The sequence below is a fragment of the Herpailurus yagouaroundi genome, unplaced genomic scaffold, assembly GCF_014898765.1.
Source record: "Herpailurus yagouaroundi ecotype Mexico unplaced genomic scaffold, PumYag 77, whole genome shotgun sequence".
Taxonomy (NCBI): Eukaryota; Metazoa; Chordata; class Mammalia; order Carnivora; family Felidae; genus Herpailurus; species Herpailurus yagouaroundi.
Genome location: NW_024412388.1, coordinates 6,069,843 through 6,086,604, shown reverse-complemented (window position 1 = coordinate 6,086,604; position 16,762 = coordinate 6,069,843). Strand labels below are relative to the sequence as shown.

The following is a 16,762-nucleotide window of genomic DNA, read 5'->3' as shown; positions in this document are numbered from 1 at the left end:
AAGATTGTTTTTGGAAGCTGTTATGTTTTGTTCAGACAGAGATAATGTATCTTCAGAGGTACCATTTTTCATGGAAAATAAATAGAATAGTAGACTTCGAAGATGGGAAAAGGTACATTGAAGGCAAAAGAATCTTGTTTTGCGGTCATCACTTTTGTTTGCGTCCACACTTGGTTTATTCTTGAGAGGAGCTCTGGAAATTTGGAGTGTGGCTAGAAAGTTTTCCGAAGATAGTACCCTGTGAGAGACATCTTGAGACATGTTTTGAGTCTGTCCAGATTATTGGTTTTCCAGGTGGAAATAGTTTTAGTATATAGGTTCTTGCCCTTTCAAATTAATATTGTGGGTTGTGAAGCTCCTTTTGGATAATTGTACCCATTGTATGTTTTCTACTAGGGTACATTTCACTTTTTCCTTAAAAAGAAGAAAACAGTTGGTGTACAGAAAGTGTGGTTTACTAGTATGCATTCAGACGTTTTCATTTTTGGTGCGGTAGTAAATCCCAAACCATATGCTAGCTGAGACCAAAACTGCATGTAATTAAACTTTGTGTCATTTGTCCTACCTTTTTTCCTGTGGCCCATGAGAAGTTTTTAGGGCTAAAACGCAAGTAAGAGATTAATTTAACAAAACACCAAAAATATGAGAAAATGTTAAAGTAAAATCCTTTTCTTTCTCTCTTTTCTTGCCTAGCGTTTTTGAAGCATTGGGGTAGCTGGAGTGGTTGGATTTTCCCTGGAATTGAGTGAGAAATTCAGAAGACTGAAGCCCAGGCTTACTGTCTACCTTTCACGGAGGCCTAGCCGTGAGAGGACAGAAGAAGGCACGTGGCGAATCATGACAGCTGACAAAGACAAAGACAAAGACAAAGAGAAGGACCGGGACCGAGATCGGGACCGAGAGAGAGATAAACGAGACAAAGCGAGAGAGAGTGAGAATTCAAGGCCACGCAGGAGCTGTACCTTGGAAGGAGGAGCCAAAAATTATGCCGAGAGCGATCACAGTGAAGATGAGGATAATGACAACAATAGTGCCACCACGGAGGAGTCCACCAAGAAGAACAAAAAGAAACCACCGAAAAAAAAATCTCGCTACGAAAGGACAGATACCGGCGAGATAACATCCTACATCACTGAGGATGATGTTGTCTACAGACCAGGAGGTAAGCAGCGTTGCATTTGGCCTTCACAGTGTTTGTGCTGGAGAAGGACATCAGCATTCACGTGCCACTTTACGTGGTAGGGACGGCAGGGGACCCAGAAAAGGAGATGGTAGTTTGGGGTAGGAGACATCAAGGTAGGAAACACACTGACCCACTTTTGGGCAGTTGGGTCCGCTGGCTTCTTGCTTGCGTCGGCCTCAACTTGGTCTTTGTGCACGTCAGTTCTTTCCTTGGGTCCCCTCCTGCTGCTTCTCTCCCTTCACCGTCTACTCAGTACATCTCATCTTTTCATTTCCTCCTTGCTTTTTATCTTCAAACACAGGGCAGTGGTGACCCTGCAGAATAGAATACCTGGTGGGGCAAGTAAACTTTAAGATTCTTAGAAGCAGGGTGTTTCACATTGGCCACAGGAGTGAGCAGAAGCTCAAGAAATATTTGGAAAGACCTTTAAACCAAAGTAAATTTCTCCTGATAACCTCCTTTTCCAAGGCACTGAGCTTCAGGATCTCTGACCAATAATAATAGATGAAGACAACTAACTTGCTTTGTTTTCCAGATAATTTCCTATAGTTTACTCAGTATGTTGAGGTTCAAGGTATTGTTCAGAGAGAGATGGACCCAGCTTTCAGATGAGATGCAGGGAAACCAGTGCATGAGAACCTGCGGACGCCAGCAAAACTTTCCTTTTTCACGTAATGTGTTGTTTGTGTTCAGGTACTTTTCTTACAGAAGTCCGTAACACTAGCTACAATCATTTTGTTTGAATTATAATGCTGAGCAGTGACATGAATTTCATAGGGGATGGAATTAAGAATTAAAAGCCTCCTGGTTGGAGGGTTTAGGGTTAGGGTGCCTGGGTGGCTCAGTCGGTTGAGTGTCCAGTGTTTGATTTTGGCTCAGGTTATGATCCCAGGGTCGTGGGATTGAGCCCCATGTCGGGCTCTGTGCTGAGTGTGGAGCCTGCTTGAGGTTCTGTCTGTCTCTCGCGGGGGGGCGGGCCCCCCCGCCAAAAGACTCCGGTTTGCTGTTTTTCCAGGAAAGGCAGATTGAAGAAATGATGGTATGTCGTTAACCTGATGCCGTTGTTTTACTGAGGAGTGCCGTCACTTTGCTGAACTTTGCATGAAGTACTGGAATTTTTCCTTGTGTAGGAGTTTGTTTTGAATTTCCAAAGATAATCAAGATTAGAACTTACACAGCTACGCTTGTAGTCACAGCTACAATTTATTGGTTGATGAGTGACTGAGAAGATATTTATGTGATGTAAAAGTGATCAGCGTTAGGTTTCAGAGAAGTTAGGGCTCTGCTGCGGAGATAGAGTCCCAATCGAGTCACGTGTCGGTTATACTGCTGTCTGTGTCTGTGATTTTACAGACTTAGGTATTGCACAGTAAAAATTTCTGAGCCACTGAAGAATATCTCATTATAGAGTTACCATAGATAACTTGTTGTGGGCCTGTTCGGTTCTAAATCATGAGAAAGGAATAGAATGTGTTAACTTCTTTAGGTACAGATTATAGTATCGTAACTTAAAAATAGGGAAAGATCTGGGGCTCGGTTGGTTAAGTGTCTTGACTCTTGGTTTTGGCTCAAGTCATGATCTTGATCTCACCGTTTGTGAGTTTGAGCCCCACGTCGGGCTCTGCACTGACAGCGTGGAGCCTGCTTGGGGTTCTCTCTCTCTCTCTCTCTCTCTCTCTCTCTCTCTCTCTCTGCCCCTCCCCTGCTTACGTGCATGCACACACACTCTCTCTCAAAATAAATAAATAAACATTAAAAGAAATAAGGAAATACCTTACTGTTCTTTTCTCATGATACGTAACAATTCAATGCGGTGATGTGATCGTTTGGGTCATGGTCAAAAGGCCAACTGCCTCTTGCGGTGCCAAATGGCCGTCTTTCTCGATGGAACGTTACTCCTGTGTCAGTGGTGGTGCTTCCCGCGAGTATTTGTTGTCCGGTACACGTGGGAAACGCGTGCACATCCTATCCCTGTCCTAAGAGATTCATGGTGAATGACCCTGAGAACTCCTGCAGTTGAGGAAACTTCTGTAACGTTTAAAAAACCACCCACAAAACCTGCTGTTTTTCCCATTTATGGGATTGTGGTACCCTCTTTCTGCTGATTATCTCCCTAAGAGAAACCAGTGTTAAGAAAAGTAGTTCGAGAGCCACTGCACTTTCATTCTGCACCTTCTGCGGGATAATAGAAATCCTTCCTACTTGATGTTTGGAAGAGTATGTGAAAGAAAGTTGCTCGCGGCTTATTTACAAAACAGTGAGTTCTTAAAGTGTTTTGGAATTGAGCTGAGAGTATTTATGGAGGCAGGCATTGTTCAGTGAATCTGAGGACCGTTGTGAAATACGAAAAAGGTATGCTTTCTCGGGAAGCTAAATATGTTATAAAGAATCTATGAAAACCCAAAGGATTTGAAAGTTTTTTGTGACACTCAGAGCGTAACCACTTTGCGTGAGGTGCCCCTCGTACTTGGGAGGGTGACGGTGTCGTGCCTGGCACATTGCCGGGTCCGGTGGATGTTTGGCTCTTTGGTGAGGAGACTAACCTTGACCTTCGGTGTTCTCCACCCCTCCCCCCCCTTCCTTTTTAGGAGAGGCTTTTGAAGTTGAAGGGCTTGGTTGCTGTCTCCAAATAGCTTCTTTCTAACTGGAGCGTTGTTAAACACTGCCTATTTTTATGTTTACCTGCACTGAAGAATCACAAGCGTGGCGCTGTGTTTAGATTCCCAGATGGGACTTGATTTTTCTCCTTTCTTTTGTCTTCTTGTCTTTTTCTTTCTTGGCACAGAGCACTATAGTACCATCTTTTGTTAGTGATGAAAAACCATTCTCACCCAGTCACAGAGATTCTGTATGCTTAGCTGCATCTTAAATGTTTAGGTAGGAACTCCATAGGACGTCCTAAGGGATTTCTTCAGTGTATTATTCTGTTTTGAAGATTAGATCTTTTATGCTTGTTTGTTTCTTTAGGACATAAAACACATTAATTTTTGTGTTTTTGCTTTCTGTTTTTGTGAATTGGTTTTAATACTCAGATTAAGTGTAAAATATAGATAGTTCCCACTATAAGAACAAGCCCCACAGTGAGGATTAAAAAAAAAAAAAACCAAAAAACAAACCTAGCCTCTAACTGTACTTCCTTGTCCTAGGGGGACAGGTCTATCTATATTTAGATTATCTGGTCTGAGAAGAATGAGATTTTTTTGAGAAAATGGGTATGATTTAGAATTTGTCACTAGCTAAAATTTAATTTTATGCATGGTCACAACGAGCTCTTTTATGCCCCTGCTGTTCATCTCTGGAGTTATTTTTATTTTGTCCTTAGGAGCTCAGCAGGATAGACTTGAATGTACTCATTGCCCATGTTACTTCCTGCCTCTGGCCCTTTGCACTTGCTTTTGCCTCAGGCTAGTGAGTCTCCCCCATACCTGCATACAGACAGATTTCCTTCTTTCCTATTCTTTTTTCAGTGTTCCCATTTCAGTGTCACTGCCTTTCCTCTCCCGGGTTACACAGATTTTCTTTCCTTTTTTTTTTTTTTTTAATTTTTTTTTTTTCAACGTTTATTTATTTTTGGGACAGAGAGAGAGACAGAGCATGAACGGGGGAGGGGCAGAGAGAGAGGAAGACACAGAATCGGAAACAGGCTCCAGGCTCCGAGCCATCAGCCCAGAGCCTGACGCGGGGCTCGAACTCACGGACCGCGAGATCGTGACCTGAGCCGAAGTCGGACGCTTAACCGACTGAGCCACCCAGGCGCCCCCAGATTTTCTTAATAAACACTGTCACAGCATTAAGTATCTTTTCTTCTAGAGCTTACAACTGATAATTTTCTGTTTATTTCTGTTATTTTGGGATTAGTATCTGTCTCCCTCCATAGAGGAAAAAGATCTGTTTTTTTTTTTTGCCTATCATTGAATTCTTGGCACCTATGACAGTGGTTTACACATAGCATACCACTATGTGTACCAAATATTTGTTGAATAAATAAAATTCTGAAAACCTTTCAAAAATTTATTAACTGATTAATGATGTCAGGATTAAAATAATGCTCATGGAAGTCTATCTTGAATCATTTATTTGCCAATGAATGATTTAACAGACTTGTTGTAAAATAAAAACCAAAACCAAAAAGCTCGTGGGGCTCTATTATATACTGTCCCCATGTCTAATCTAACTTCTTTGTTGTCTATCAACCATTACTCTATTTTTGAGATGGCTGTCACGGTAACAAATTGATTTATTACACAGCTGTGTGCAGCCAGATTTCTCTTACGGGCTTCTTTAGCATAAGATATTGATTTTTAAAGTTTGCTGTGGGTGGCATATTAATTTCTTTCCACTATTTTCTAATTCCCCTCCCCCAGCTTTATTGAGATATAATTGATATATAATATTGTTCAGGATGTACAATATAGTGATTTTGTATATGTATACATTGCAGAATGATTACCACAGTAAGATTAGTTAACTTGTCCATTACCACATATAGGTACTAGTGTGTGTGTGTGTGTGTGTGTGTGTGTGTGTGTGTGTGTGGTGAGAACTTTTAAAATCTGCTCTTTCAACAACTTTCAAACATGCAGTGCAGTATTGTTAACTGTAGTCACCATGCCGTACATAATATCCCCAAAACTTTTTCATCTTGTAGATGGAAGTTTGTATCCGTTGACCACCTTCACCCATCCCCTATAACCTCTGCCCCACTCCCTCCCTGTGGCAAGTACTAATCTGTTCTCCTGGTCTCTGTTTCTATGAGTTTGGTGTTGTTAGATTCCATGTCTAGGTGAGACCACACAGTATTTGTGTTTTTCTGTCTGTTTCACTTATTATATATTGTTTTATCCATGGTGTCAGGATTCCACCCCCAACCCTCCTGGTCCCTTTATGATGGCTGAATAATATTGTTTATGTATACGCCACATTTTCTTTTTTCATTCGTCCCTTGGTGGACACTTCGGTTATTTCCATTTCTTGGCTATTTAAATAATGCTGCAGTGAACATAAGGGTATGGATATCTCTTCTAGATAGCCGTTTCATTTCCTTTGGCTAAATACCCAGAGGTAGAATTGCTGGATCGTATGGTGGTTCTGTTTTAGTTTTTTGAGGAATTTCCAAACCATTTTCCATAGTGAGTGGCTGTACCCATTTACATTCTCACCAACAGTGTATTCGCTATTTTCAGTTAGATACGATGATTTTTTTTTTTTAAATTCCTGATCAGGTAAAACAGTCAGAAAATTAAATTCAGATTATTGAGAGAGACTTTTTAATTTTAGCATATCAGTTTGCTTGCTATTTTGATAAGGAAACACGTTCTTTAAAAAGTGCCTACTAGTTTGATTTTCTGTTTCTTGCATTTGGGGGGAAAGATTCAGGATTTTCAAGTTTGTTGTATTTGTGTTCCTTATACATTTATGAAAAAGTGTCGTATTTTTCATGAAGATAAATTTTCATAAAATTTTATATATGTTTTATATATAAAAGGCAAAGAACTTTAAGTTTGTGGTTTATGAAATCTTAGGTGAAATAAAACATTTCCCCTTTTTATTTGCAAATTTTCCTCATTATTAGGAACTGGGGACTTGAACTGAAAAAAGACCTAGAAACTAGAATTGATTATACGTTGAACATTGAGGTGTTAATTTCTTTTGATACAAATGGAATTTAAGCTGGAAAAAAATCCAAACTAAACAAAATAAAACCTGGGAATCTGGTTTGAATCAGAATGGAATGTGCGTATTTTAAAAAACATTGAAGTTAAAAGTAGACTATTAATGAAGCATAATGTTGAGTAGACACACAAAAAAGTATAACACTGTATGATTCCTTTTATATAAAGTTAAAAAATAGGCAAGGCTAATCTTTGGTGTTTTGAAGTCGGGTTCTAGTTACACTGATGGGTGTAACTGGTGTCTGGAACAGAGCATGAAGAGCACCCTCAGGGGCCTGGTCATGTTCTCTTTCGTGGTGACCCTGCTGCTTACATGGGTTTGTTCACACTGTGAGAATTTATCATGCTTCACACTTTTCTGAGTATGTGTTATACTTCAATGAAAAATTTAAAAAGAAGTTAAAACATGAAACTATTTTCCTAATGGATAATTTCCCTTTGATTCAAGTTCCTAAAGAGGGAAAAGAGTCCCCAGCGTTTTACCAAATGGCATGTCTTAACATGTAGCTACTGATTATTCACTGAGGGGTTGGTCTCTGTGACCTGCTAAGAGACTGGCTTTGGTTTCCACGTCTTGATTCTATGAATAATTGAAAGCTTATCTATGGTAACACTAAGACATAAATTTTTGGAGAAAATAAAACTGCATTCAATGCATAACTTTTTATCCATGTCTCTTGTGCTTGTAGAAGAATTTTAGGTAGATGTGACATACAAATGAAGGTGTCTTGGGGCGTTCTTATTTTGGGTTGCAGCACAACCCACTTTCTGATGAGAGCAAGAATATTTTTTGTGTAACAAGAGACATAAATTCTGGATAAAGGAATGTTTAAGGCCCAGCTTGAATCAAGAAAGCGGTTTGACATGTGTTACAAGTTTGTTTGCACTTAATAAGCCTAATATTAACCTGCATATTGCCTTTTGGTGGATCCCTGTTGTCAGTAGGATCGAGTCCACAGTGTTCATTGGCATACCAGACTCTCTTGTGATTGCATAGCTACATAATCATCTTTAGACCTCTTATTTGGGAGGAGGAAGCCCAGTGAGGCAGTGTACCCATTTGCTAGGGCTGCTGAGTGCCTTCAACAACAGAAATAACTTGTCGCATAGTTTTGGAGGCTAGCACTTCAAGATCAAGGACAGGGTCCTTCATGCTCCTTGTGAAGGCAAGAGGAAAGTGTCTCTTTCTTCAGGCTTTTCTGAGCTTCTGGTAGTTCCTTGACTTGTGCACAACTGTAGTCTTCATATGGCGTTCTCCATGTAGGCCTGTCTCTGCATCTGCCCAAATTTCTCCTTGGCTTAAAAGGACACCAATCATTGGTGTGCCTGGGTGGCTCAGTCGGTTAAGCGTCCGACTCTGGCTCAGGTCATGATCTCACAGTCCATGAGTTCGAGCCCCATGTCAGGGTCTGTGCTGACAGCTCGGAGCCTGGAGCCTGCCTCAGATTCTGTGTCTCCCTCTCTCTCTGCCTCTCCCCCACTTGCACTCTGTCTCTCTGTTTCTCTCTCTCTCTCTCTGACCCTCCCCTGTTCATGCTCTGTCTCAAAAATAAATAAACATTAAAAAAAGAAACTAAGAAAAATTAAAACAAAAAAGGACACCAATCATGGTGGATTAGGGCCCTCACCCTGCTGCATAGGGTGTTAGGGGCCACCTCGTTGTAGCTCGTTACATCTGCATCGATGCTTTTTTCTTCATGTAAGGTCACATTCTGAGTATTGGTGGTTAGGACTTCACATCTGAATTTTGGGGGAATACAATTCAGTCCATAACAGGTGGGTAGAGCTTTGTTGCTAGGTAGACAGACTCGGGCCTGAGTGAGCAAGCACATCAGCTGTATTTAGTTCTGTGTCCTTGGAACAGTTGTGAAAAAAGGATTTTTTTTTTTTAAGTTTGTTTATTTTAAGAGAGAGACGTGGGAGGGGCAGAGAGAGGGAGAGAGAGAATCCCAAGCAGGCTCTGCATTGTCAGCGCGGAGTCCGATGCGGGGCTCCAACCCACGAACCGTGAGATCGTGACCTGAGCTGAAACCAAGAGTTGGATGCTTAACTGACTGAGCCACCCTGGCTTTTGTTTTGTTTTGCCTTTTTTTTTTTTTTGAGAGAGAGAGAGAGAGAGAGAGACAGACAGACAGACATAGCACGTGTGTGTGGACAGGGGAGGGAACAGAAGGGGAGAGAGAGAATTTTAAGCTCAGCATGGACCTCTGATGAGCTCAATTCCACCACAACCCTGGGATCTTGACCTGAGCTGAAATGAAGAGCCGGATGCTTAACTGACTGAACCACCCATTCCCCCTCCCCCCCCCCAAAATGTACTTCTTGTTTTTAATTACATTACAAATGTGCTTTTACTTGTAGATTGCATTAATTTTTATTTTTCCCACTTTTATTGAAATTTTATTTCATCCTTTTCTGAGCCTCAAGAAGTGATTGCCTTTTAGTGCCTATTAGGAAGTTAGCCAAATTCTGCATATGTAAAAGAAAAATTTTAGCACATTAAAAGTTATTACTTTATCTCTCTGGGGGTAGAAGAAATGAGAAATTGCTGTTCTAAAATTACCGTAACAAAAAAATGGAAAGTGATGGAAATTTTATGACTAATTGTATCTTTTTTGATTTCCTAAGGAAAGAAGGGGTCATTAAGTGTAGTGGACCATGTACTCTAGAGGCACCTGCTGCCACAGTGTTGGCCACAGATTGACATCCATGAGAGTTGGTTAGAAATGCAGAATCTCAGGTTCTACACCGGATCTGCTGAATCAGAGTTCTTGTTATCATGAGATTCCTAGGTGATTTAAATACATATTAAAGGTGGAGAGTCATCGATCTAGACCAGTGCTTCCCAGGCTTTTTCAAGTTAAGGTACAAATGGAAAATGAGCACATTGCCTTACGGGCTGAGAGACCAGCCTCCCAGCACACCTGTCAGTTATTTATGACAGACTAGAATTTAGGCCGATCTAAAAACAAGAAAAAAAAAGGAGGCTGGGGGGAAGGAAGATAGGCCTCCATGGCTTGAGATTTTGATGTGACAGAAAGCACATATGGTTCAGGAGGAACAGAGCAGTCGACTAATCAGTTGGGAATGATTTGGACCTTATAAAGTGCTTGATTGCAGAAGGAACTGTGAACTTGGGTGGAAGCAGACACATGGTGGGGGGAGTGTGGAAGCTGTAGCCATGGATGATAACTAACCACCACGTTTAAAGCACCTCCTGTTGGGGAGCCTGGGTGGCTCAGTCTCCCGCTTCCTGAGTTCGATCCCCACGTCAGGCTCTGTGCTGATAGCGGATTCTGTGTTGCTCTTGCTTTCTGCCCCTCCCCTGTTCGCGCATGCATGCGCGCGTGCTCTCTCTCTCTCTCTCTCTGTCAAAAATAAATAAACATTAATTTTTTTTGAAAAAGCATCTACGGTTTCCAGTACTGGGCTTATTTTATGTGTGCTGTTGCTAGTCCTTAAAAAGTCCCTGTGGGGGCACCTGGGTGGCTCAGTCAGTTGGGCGTCCGACTTTGGCTCAGGTCATGATCTTGTGGTTCAAGCCCCGCGTCAGGCTCTGTGCTGACAGCTCGGCGCCTGGAGCCTGCTTCAGATTCTGTCTCCCTCTCTCTGTGCCCCTCCCCCACTCACACTCTGTCTCTCTCTCAAAAATCAAAAACATTAAAAATTTTTTTTAAAAAGTACCTGTAAAACCTAGTCGTTTCCCTGTTACACAGATGAGGAAACTAAGGCACAGAGGCCAGTATCACAGAGCTAGTTTGTAAGATGGAATGGGCCTGTGACAGAATTGTTAAGGCCAAGAATGGATGGACATTTATATAAAATATTGAAGATGATACCAAAAACACACCTTTTGAAAGGAGATTAGGCCCATTTCTTTTTTTAAATTTTTATTTAATTTTATTTTTTAAATTTACATCCAAATTAGCATATAGTGCAACAGTGATTTCAGGAGTTGATTCCTTAATGCCCCTTACCCATTTAGTCCATCCCCCCTCCCACACCCCATCCAGTAACCCTCTGTTTGTTCTCCATATTTAAGAGTCTCTTCTGTTTTGTCCCCCTCCCTATTTTTATATTATTTTTGCTTCCCTTCCCTTATGTTCATCTGTTCTGTCTTAAAGTCCTTATATGAGTGAAGTCATATGATATTTGTTTTTCTCTAATTTTGCTTTGCATAATACCCTCCAGTTCCATCCACGTAGTTGCAAATGGCAAGATTTCATTCTTTTTGATTGCCGACTAATACTCCATTATGTATATATTTATATATATATATATATATATATATATATATACACACACACATACACACACACATACACACACACACACACATACACACACACACACACATATATACACACACATATATACACACACCACATCTTCTTTCTCCATTCATCCATCGATGGACATTTGGGCTCTTTGCATATTTTGGCTATTGTCGATAGTGCTGCTATTATAAACATGGGGGTGCATGTGCCCCTCCGAAAGAGCACACAAGTGTCTCTTGGATAAATACCTAGTAGTGCAATTGCTGGGTCATAGGGTATTTCTATTTTTAATTTTTTGAGGAACCTCCATACTATTTTCCAGAGAGGCTGTACCAGTTTGCATTCCCACCAGCAGTGCAAATGAGATAGATGAGGCTCATTTCTTGGAAAATGCAAATGGTATGATTAGTTTGCTATTTTTCTTCATTTTTTTGTTTGTTTTCTTGTTTGTTTCCCTGCTTCTGCAATTAGCTAGCATCTTGCCTGCTTTTGGAAATTATTTCTCAGTTCACACACACACAGAATGATTGTTGAGAAGGTAAATGCGTAACAATTATGGGAAATATGCTGAGCCAGGAGAGGTACGTTGTTCCAGAATATTTAGGCTAATGATGATTACTAGGTTTGAATCCTTAACTCAGCAACTGAAAGAGAAATACGTAGTTTTTGTGATTTAATAAAAGTGATCATACTGTATTGTTAAAGTTTTCTGAATGCAAAGCTGGAGAACATTGGTCACATCACAGACAAAAATAATTTATTGATAGGGTATCTTACAGATTGGATGGAAACCTGTTTGGAATGAGGGCAGTTCTTATTTCTGGTCCGCAGGAACTAATGACCAATCTTTGTGGGTGCCCCCACAGCATTTTCCTGTCCTTGCTGTCACTCAGCCTGAGGCATGTTCACAGAAGAGTAAATTCAGTTGGTCAAGCTTGAATTGCATGTCTGTGTCTTAGATAAGAAAGGACAGAAACCTTGATTTATTGGGGCGCCTGGGTGGCTCAGTCGGTTGAGGGTCTGACGTCAGCTCAGGTCATGGTCTCGCAGTTCATGAGTTCGAGCCCCGTGTCGGGCTCTGTGCTAACAAACAGCTCAGAGCCTGGAGCCTGCTTCAGATTCTGTATCTCTCCCTCTCTCCCCCTCCCATGCTCATGCTCTGCCTCTCTCTGTCTCTCAAAAATAAATAAATGTTAAAAAAATTAAAAAAAAAAGAAACCTTGATTTATTGCTCCCCCTTAAAACTGCACGTGGTTGGACTAAGGTAATTCTCCACAATGAAATTAGGATGCTTTTCTGTAGGGGGAATAGGTGAGAGCCGGCTAGACAATGGCACATGTTCACTAGGTGCCACTTCATCAGGAGACTCTCACTGTAACACTGAATTCGGTGAGAACTTGTAACAACTTACGGATATTTATATTATCTTTATATTATTTATAGTATAGTTCATTTTGCTGTGTATGTGATCAGTAAATAGAGGAGTGAGGTCAGTGGAATGTACAGTTTGTGCTGGTTCCTATGCAGCTGTTCCTAAGCAAGAGGAATGTGAATAGAGGGGCAGAGTTTATACTGTATAATTAATCCTGTGTTATAGTGTAGTCTTACATTTTAGCAGAAAAGGAAAAAGTAGGTGAGAATTTAAACCTTTAATTTGACTGTTGCACTGGCATGAACCCTTTCATCTCTATTTAAAATGAAATGAGATAATGAGCACCTGCGCCCTAGGCATCTCTCCCCGCTGAGAAAGCCGGCCCTCCCCACCTCACACACTTGACTCTGGCAGGCCACCTTGCCTGCTGTGCTCACCTTCACAGAAACTCCAGGTTAATCTGTATTGTTTTGGTGCCTTCAGGCCAGCATCTGTTGTTTTAGGTATTCGAAATATTCCCTGAAGCAACCTTCAGCCGCTGTGGGGTGCCTACGTGGGCTGTGGTATTTCTTGAGGTATAGATTTAGGGAAATGTAATAATCTGATTTCTGAGCTGTGTAGGTTTTGAGGGATCTGCCCCTTTCCCTGTGTTTTATATAAGCCCTTTTATTTTTAGGAGCATTTTCTGCAGAACTCTAGGTCTTCCCAGCATCATAATACACAGTGTTACAGTAGAAGTTATTACATACATGAGAAACAATGAATCAGAATGTGTTCTAAAACTGTGTACTCAAAAAGAAACAAGAATGTTTCGTATGTAGCCTTAAAAATCACCCTTGATAATGGCAAGAGTGTGTTAATTGGTAATTCTTTTTTTTTTTTAATTTTTTAATGTTTATTTTTGAGAGAGAGACAGAGAGCACGGTCAGGGGAGGCGCAGAGAGAGAGGCAGACACAGAATCCGAAGCAGCTCTAGGCTCTGAGCTGTCAGCACAGAGCCTGATGAGGGGATCGAACTCACGAACCGCGAGATCATGACCTGAGCCAAAGTGAGGTGCTCAACCGACTGAGGCACCCAGGTGTCCCAATTGGTAATTCTTTGAAGTCATCGTTATAAGCAGTTAATCATCAAATTCAGGAATGTAGGTTTCTGGCAGTCTTCTCTCAGTTACCTGCATCCCACATTCTAGGTGCTTCATCATCCATTCCCCAAATATTTACTAGCACAGTCAGGGGTGGTGACTACAGACTTGAGTGTTCACCCTGTGTTTCTTGGGTGGCCTTTCTTGAATAGCATGTCTTAAATGTGCCCTCTTTACAGGTTGGGCAGTAAATACATACAGAGCAGTTGATCTTGGGACCTTCTTGGGAAGGGTCTTTAAGGCTGATATTTATGTGCAGAAAAGATGATGTGTATATATATATACACACATACAAAGACATATGTAAAAGGTATACTTTGGTTTGAAAAATTGGTATTCAGTTTGTTAAAGTTATAAATTAAAGGATACTGCTTTACTTTTTTTTTTTTTACCTGCTTTACTTTAAAAAAGTCTAGTTTACTTATCTTAACCCTTATAAATTAAACAAGTTTTAACAATCACTTTTAAGGGCTTTTGAATTATGATTGGTCTTATTTATAAAGTAGTTAGTATCTTTAGTATTTAGACTTGGAAATAATTAAATATTTGATTTCTATTGTTAAGGGAGCTATTAACACAGATCTTCTCAAATACTTAACTTCTTATAAATGAAGTAAATTAGACCTATTAGTGAAGTGAACCTAAAAAGGTACCTTAGCTATTTCAGTGCTGGGCATAAACTTACTTAGGTTTCAATCCCAACTGCATGTTTGAATCCATTTCACATAGAGAGACGACATTCCAGCACAATCTACCACTGAGGGTGGGCAGAGGTGGCGAGGGACAACTTCTGTGCTTTTATTTCTTCATAGGCGAGATGGGGATCAGAGTACCCACCTCAAGCCTGTGATGGGGATTAAGTGAGTATACGTAGATATGGAGGGCTTCTTTAGAAAAGACCAGGCCTAAAATAAAGTCCTAGGTTTTACTTTTTAAAATTGGAATTATGGGTCTGTTGTTGTAAGCCAAATTCCTTTAACTATAAAAAGAATAAAAATATCGAATATTTCCTGATCTTCTTTATTAATCCAGAAAATGTTAATATAGTATATATATTTTTTTTTCTGAGAGAGAGGGCACAAGTGAGTGAGGGGCAGAGAGAGAGACAGAGAGAGAGAAGTAGGGCCACCTGAAGCAGGTTCCCGTTTGTTTGTTTTAAATACCCATAGCGGGGCTCGTGTTCACCTGAAGCAGGGCTCATGCATGCTCACCCAAAGTGGGGCTTGAGCTCATCCAATGCGGGATTTGAACTCACAAACCGTGAGATCATGACCTGAGTCCAAGGCAGGTGTGTGTCACTGACTGAGCCACCCAGGTGCCCAATATACTGTTGATTTTCTTAAATCTTTCTCAATTCTAAATCTTTGCAGGGATAAAGGATATCAGTTTAAGGAGGTCATTACTACCCCAGTTAATTCAGGTGACTTAATTTTTAATGACAGGTTTTTCAACTGTTCAACCTTTTCAGATATGTACACCTGCTAAAGGATGATCTTTATAGTCACTTAGCCCTCCATCTCCAAAACTCTGAAAGGAGGCGGCATCTCACCTCGCCTCACCTATTCTTTGGCCACAGAAGTCTGCAACTCTCTTGTGGTTGACTGTCTGCCCCCCTCCTCGCTTTAAAACATTCATTTCAGGTTTGCCTCTACGGACAGTTGAACATGATGGGGATCCCAGGGTGTATGTGCTTCCTCTCCAAAAATGAAGATCTTCGGCCCTAATAATAGGATTTTGTGTTCTTTACTTTCTCAGCCCTATGTAATCCTTATGAATATTTAAAATGTCTGGCGGCATGCTCACTCGTTCACACGGTCTTGTCTGACTAGTGACATCTTATGAAGTTATTCAGTGACACAGGAGTAGGCTCAGACACAACTTTTCGTTACTTAAAAGATATCTCAATAAAGAAACTGGAAACCCGCGGAATTGCTGGCTAAAGTTATTTTGATAGTGGACATTGCTCTCACACCTCTCTGTTGATGTTAACGTGGCTCCTGTTGGACGTAGGCTTTGGCTTCAGGACCTCACTCTGGTGGGTCAGTCGTGGTTATGAGTAATTACGTGTCTGAATTGGACTTGTGTCTAGCTATGATTTGAGTTTGCCATAGTTGATAGAGAGCTTTTGTTTTGGTGGTATTGGTTATCCAGTTTAGTTATTGCCTCTTGAGACCCTTTCTGGAGTACATCATGTTGAATATGGAAAGCTGGCTTTTGTGTGTGTGTGGCGGGGGGGTGGCACAGTAGACCCTGCATCTATCTAGCTAATTCAAAACGTTATATGAAGTTTAAAAAAAAAAAAAAAAGGCAAGATGCAGGGTTTATCAAAAGCCCCTTCATACTCGATATTTCGATAAAAGGACTAAGAAGCCCAGTATTTTTTTTTCTTAATTGATGGTACGCAGCTTGCCTTATTAATACCCGTTCACAGATATCAGAGAGCAAGCTTACCTGTTGTTCACTGTCACCCTGTCTGCCAAGTTGCGAACATGGTTTTCACACAAGAAGTTACAAGAACTGCAATAAAGGAAGAATGAATGGTAAAGAAAACCAAACTAGATGAGAAAAATAGATCATCTAAATTAGATGGCAAATGGATTTTATCTCCTTTTCCAGGTGATTGAGGGTGAATGTAGTACATTTGGAAGGAGTGCTCTGATCAATTGACTATGTTTTTCTTGAGTGCAGATATGGGAACATTTTCCATCCCTGATCTGGATTCACAGATGAGCTGAGTTTTTAGCCCAGATGATGAGGGACATGACAAGGAATTTGGAGACGTGATGTTAGAGGCACTCTACTATCCTCGTTAAGGCGTTAGTTAAAAGCTTTATTGTGTATGTGTCAGGCTAGTATACTTGATATTACCTCTAGAAAAATTCTTGAGCAATTTATAAATGTAACACTGCAGATCAAATGTGTCATTTTCAAATCAAAGCCCTTTTATAGTGTAGTCTTCTATGGCATAAAATTTACATTGCCACTTGAGCTGCTTTACTTATTTAGTTAGCATTTCTAGAGTAGTGGTCAGCAAACTTTTTCGGTAAAGGGCCAGATAGTTAATGTTTTCAGCTTTGCTGTAGGCCATGGAGTCTCTGTTGTAACAACTCGATTCT

The 16,762-nt window shown here is 40.7% G+C and overlaps 1 protein-coding gene across 4 annotated transcripts in view; it reads left to right on the top strand.

The window, feature by feature from the left end:
- RERE (arginine-glutamic acid dipeptide repeats) overlaps positions 1 to 16,762 on the top strand; it is a 426,631-nt gene that overhangs the window by 164,139 nt on the left and 245,730 nt on the right. For all 4 annotated transcript variants that reach the window (XM_040460361.1, XM_040460352.1, XM_040460343.1 and 1 more), the window contains exon 2: positions 694 to 1,162. In XM_040460361.1, the coding sequence (XP_040316295.1) occupies positions 838 to 1,162 (325 nt within the window). In that variant the 5' untranslated portion in view covers positions 694 to 837. The remainder of the gene's footprint in view (positions 1 to 693; positions 1,163 to 16,762) is intronic.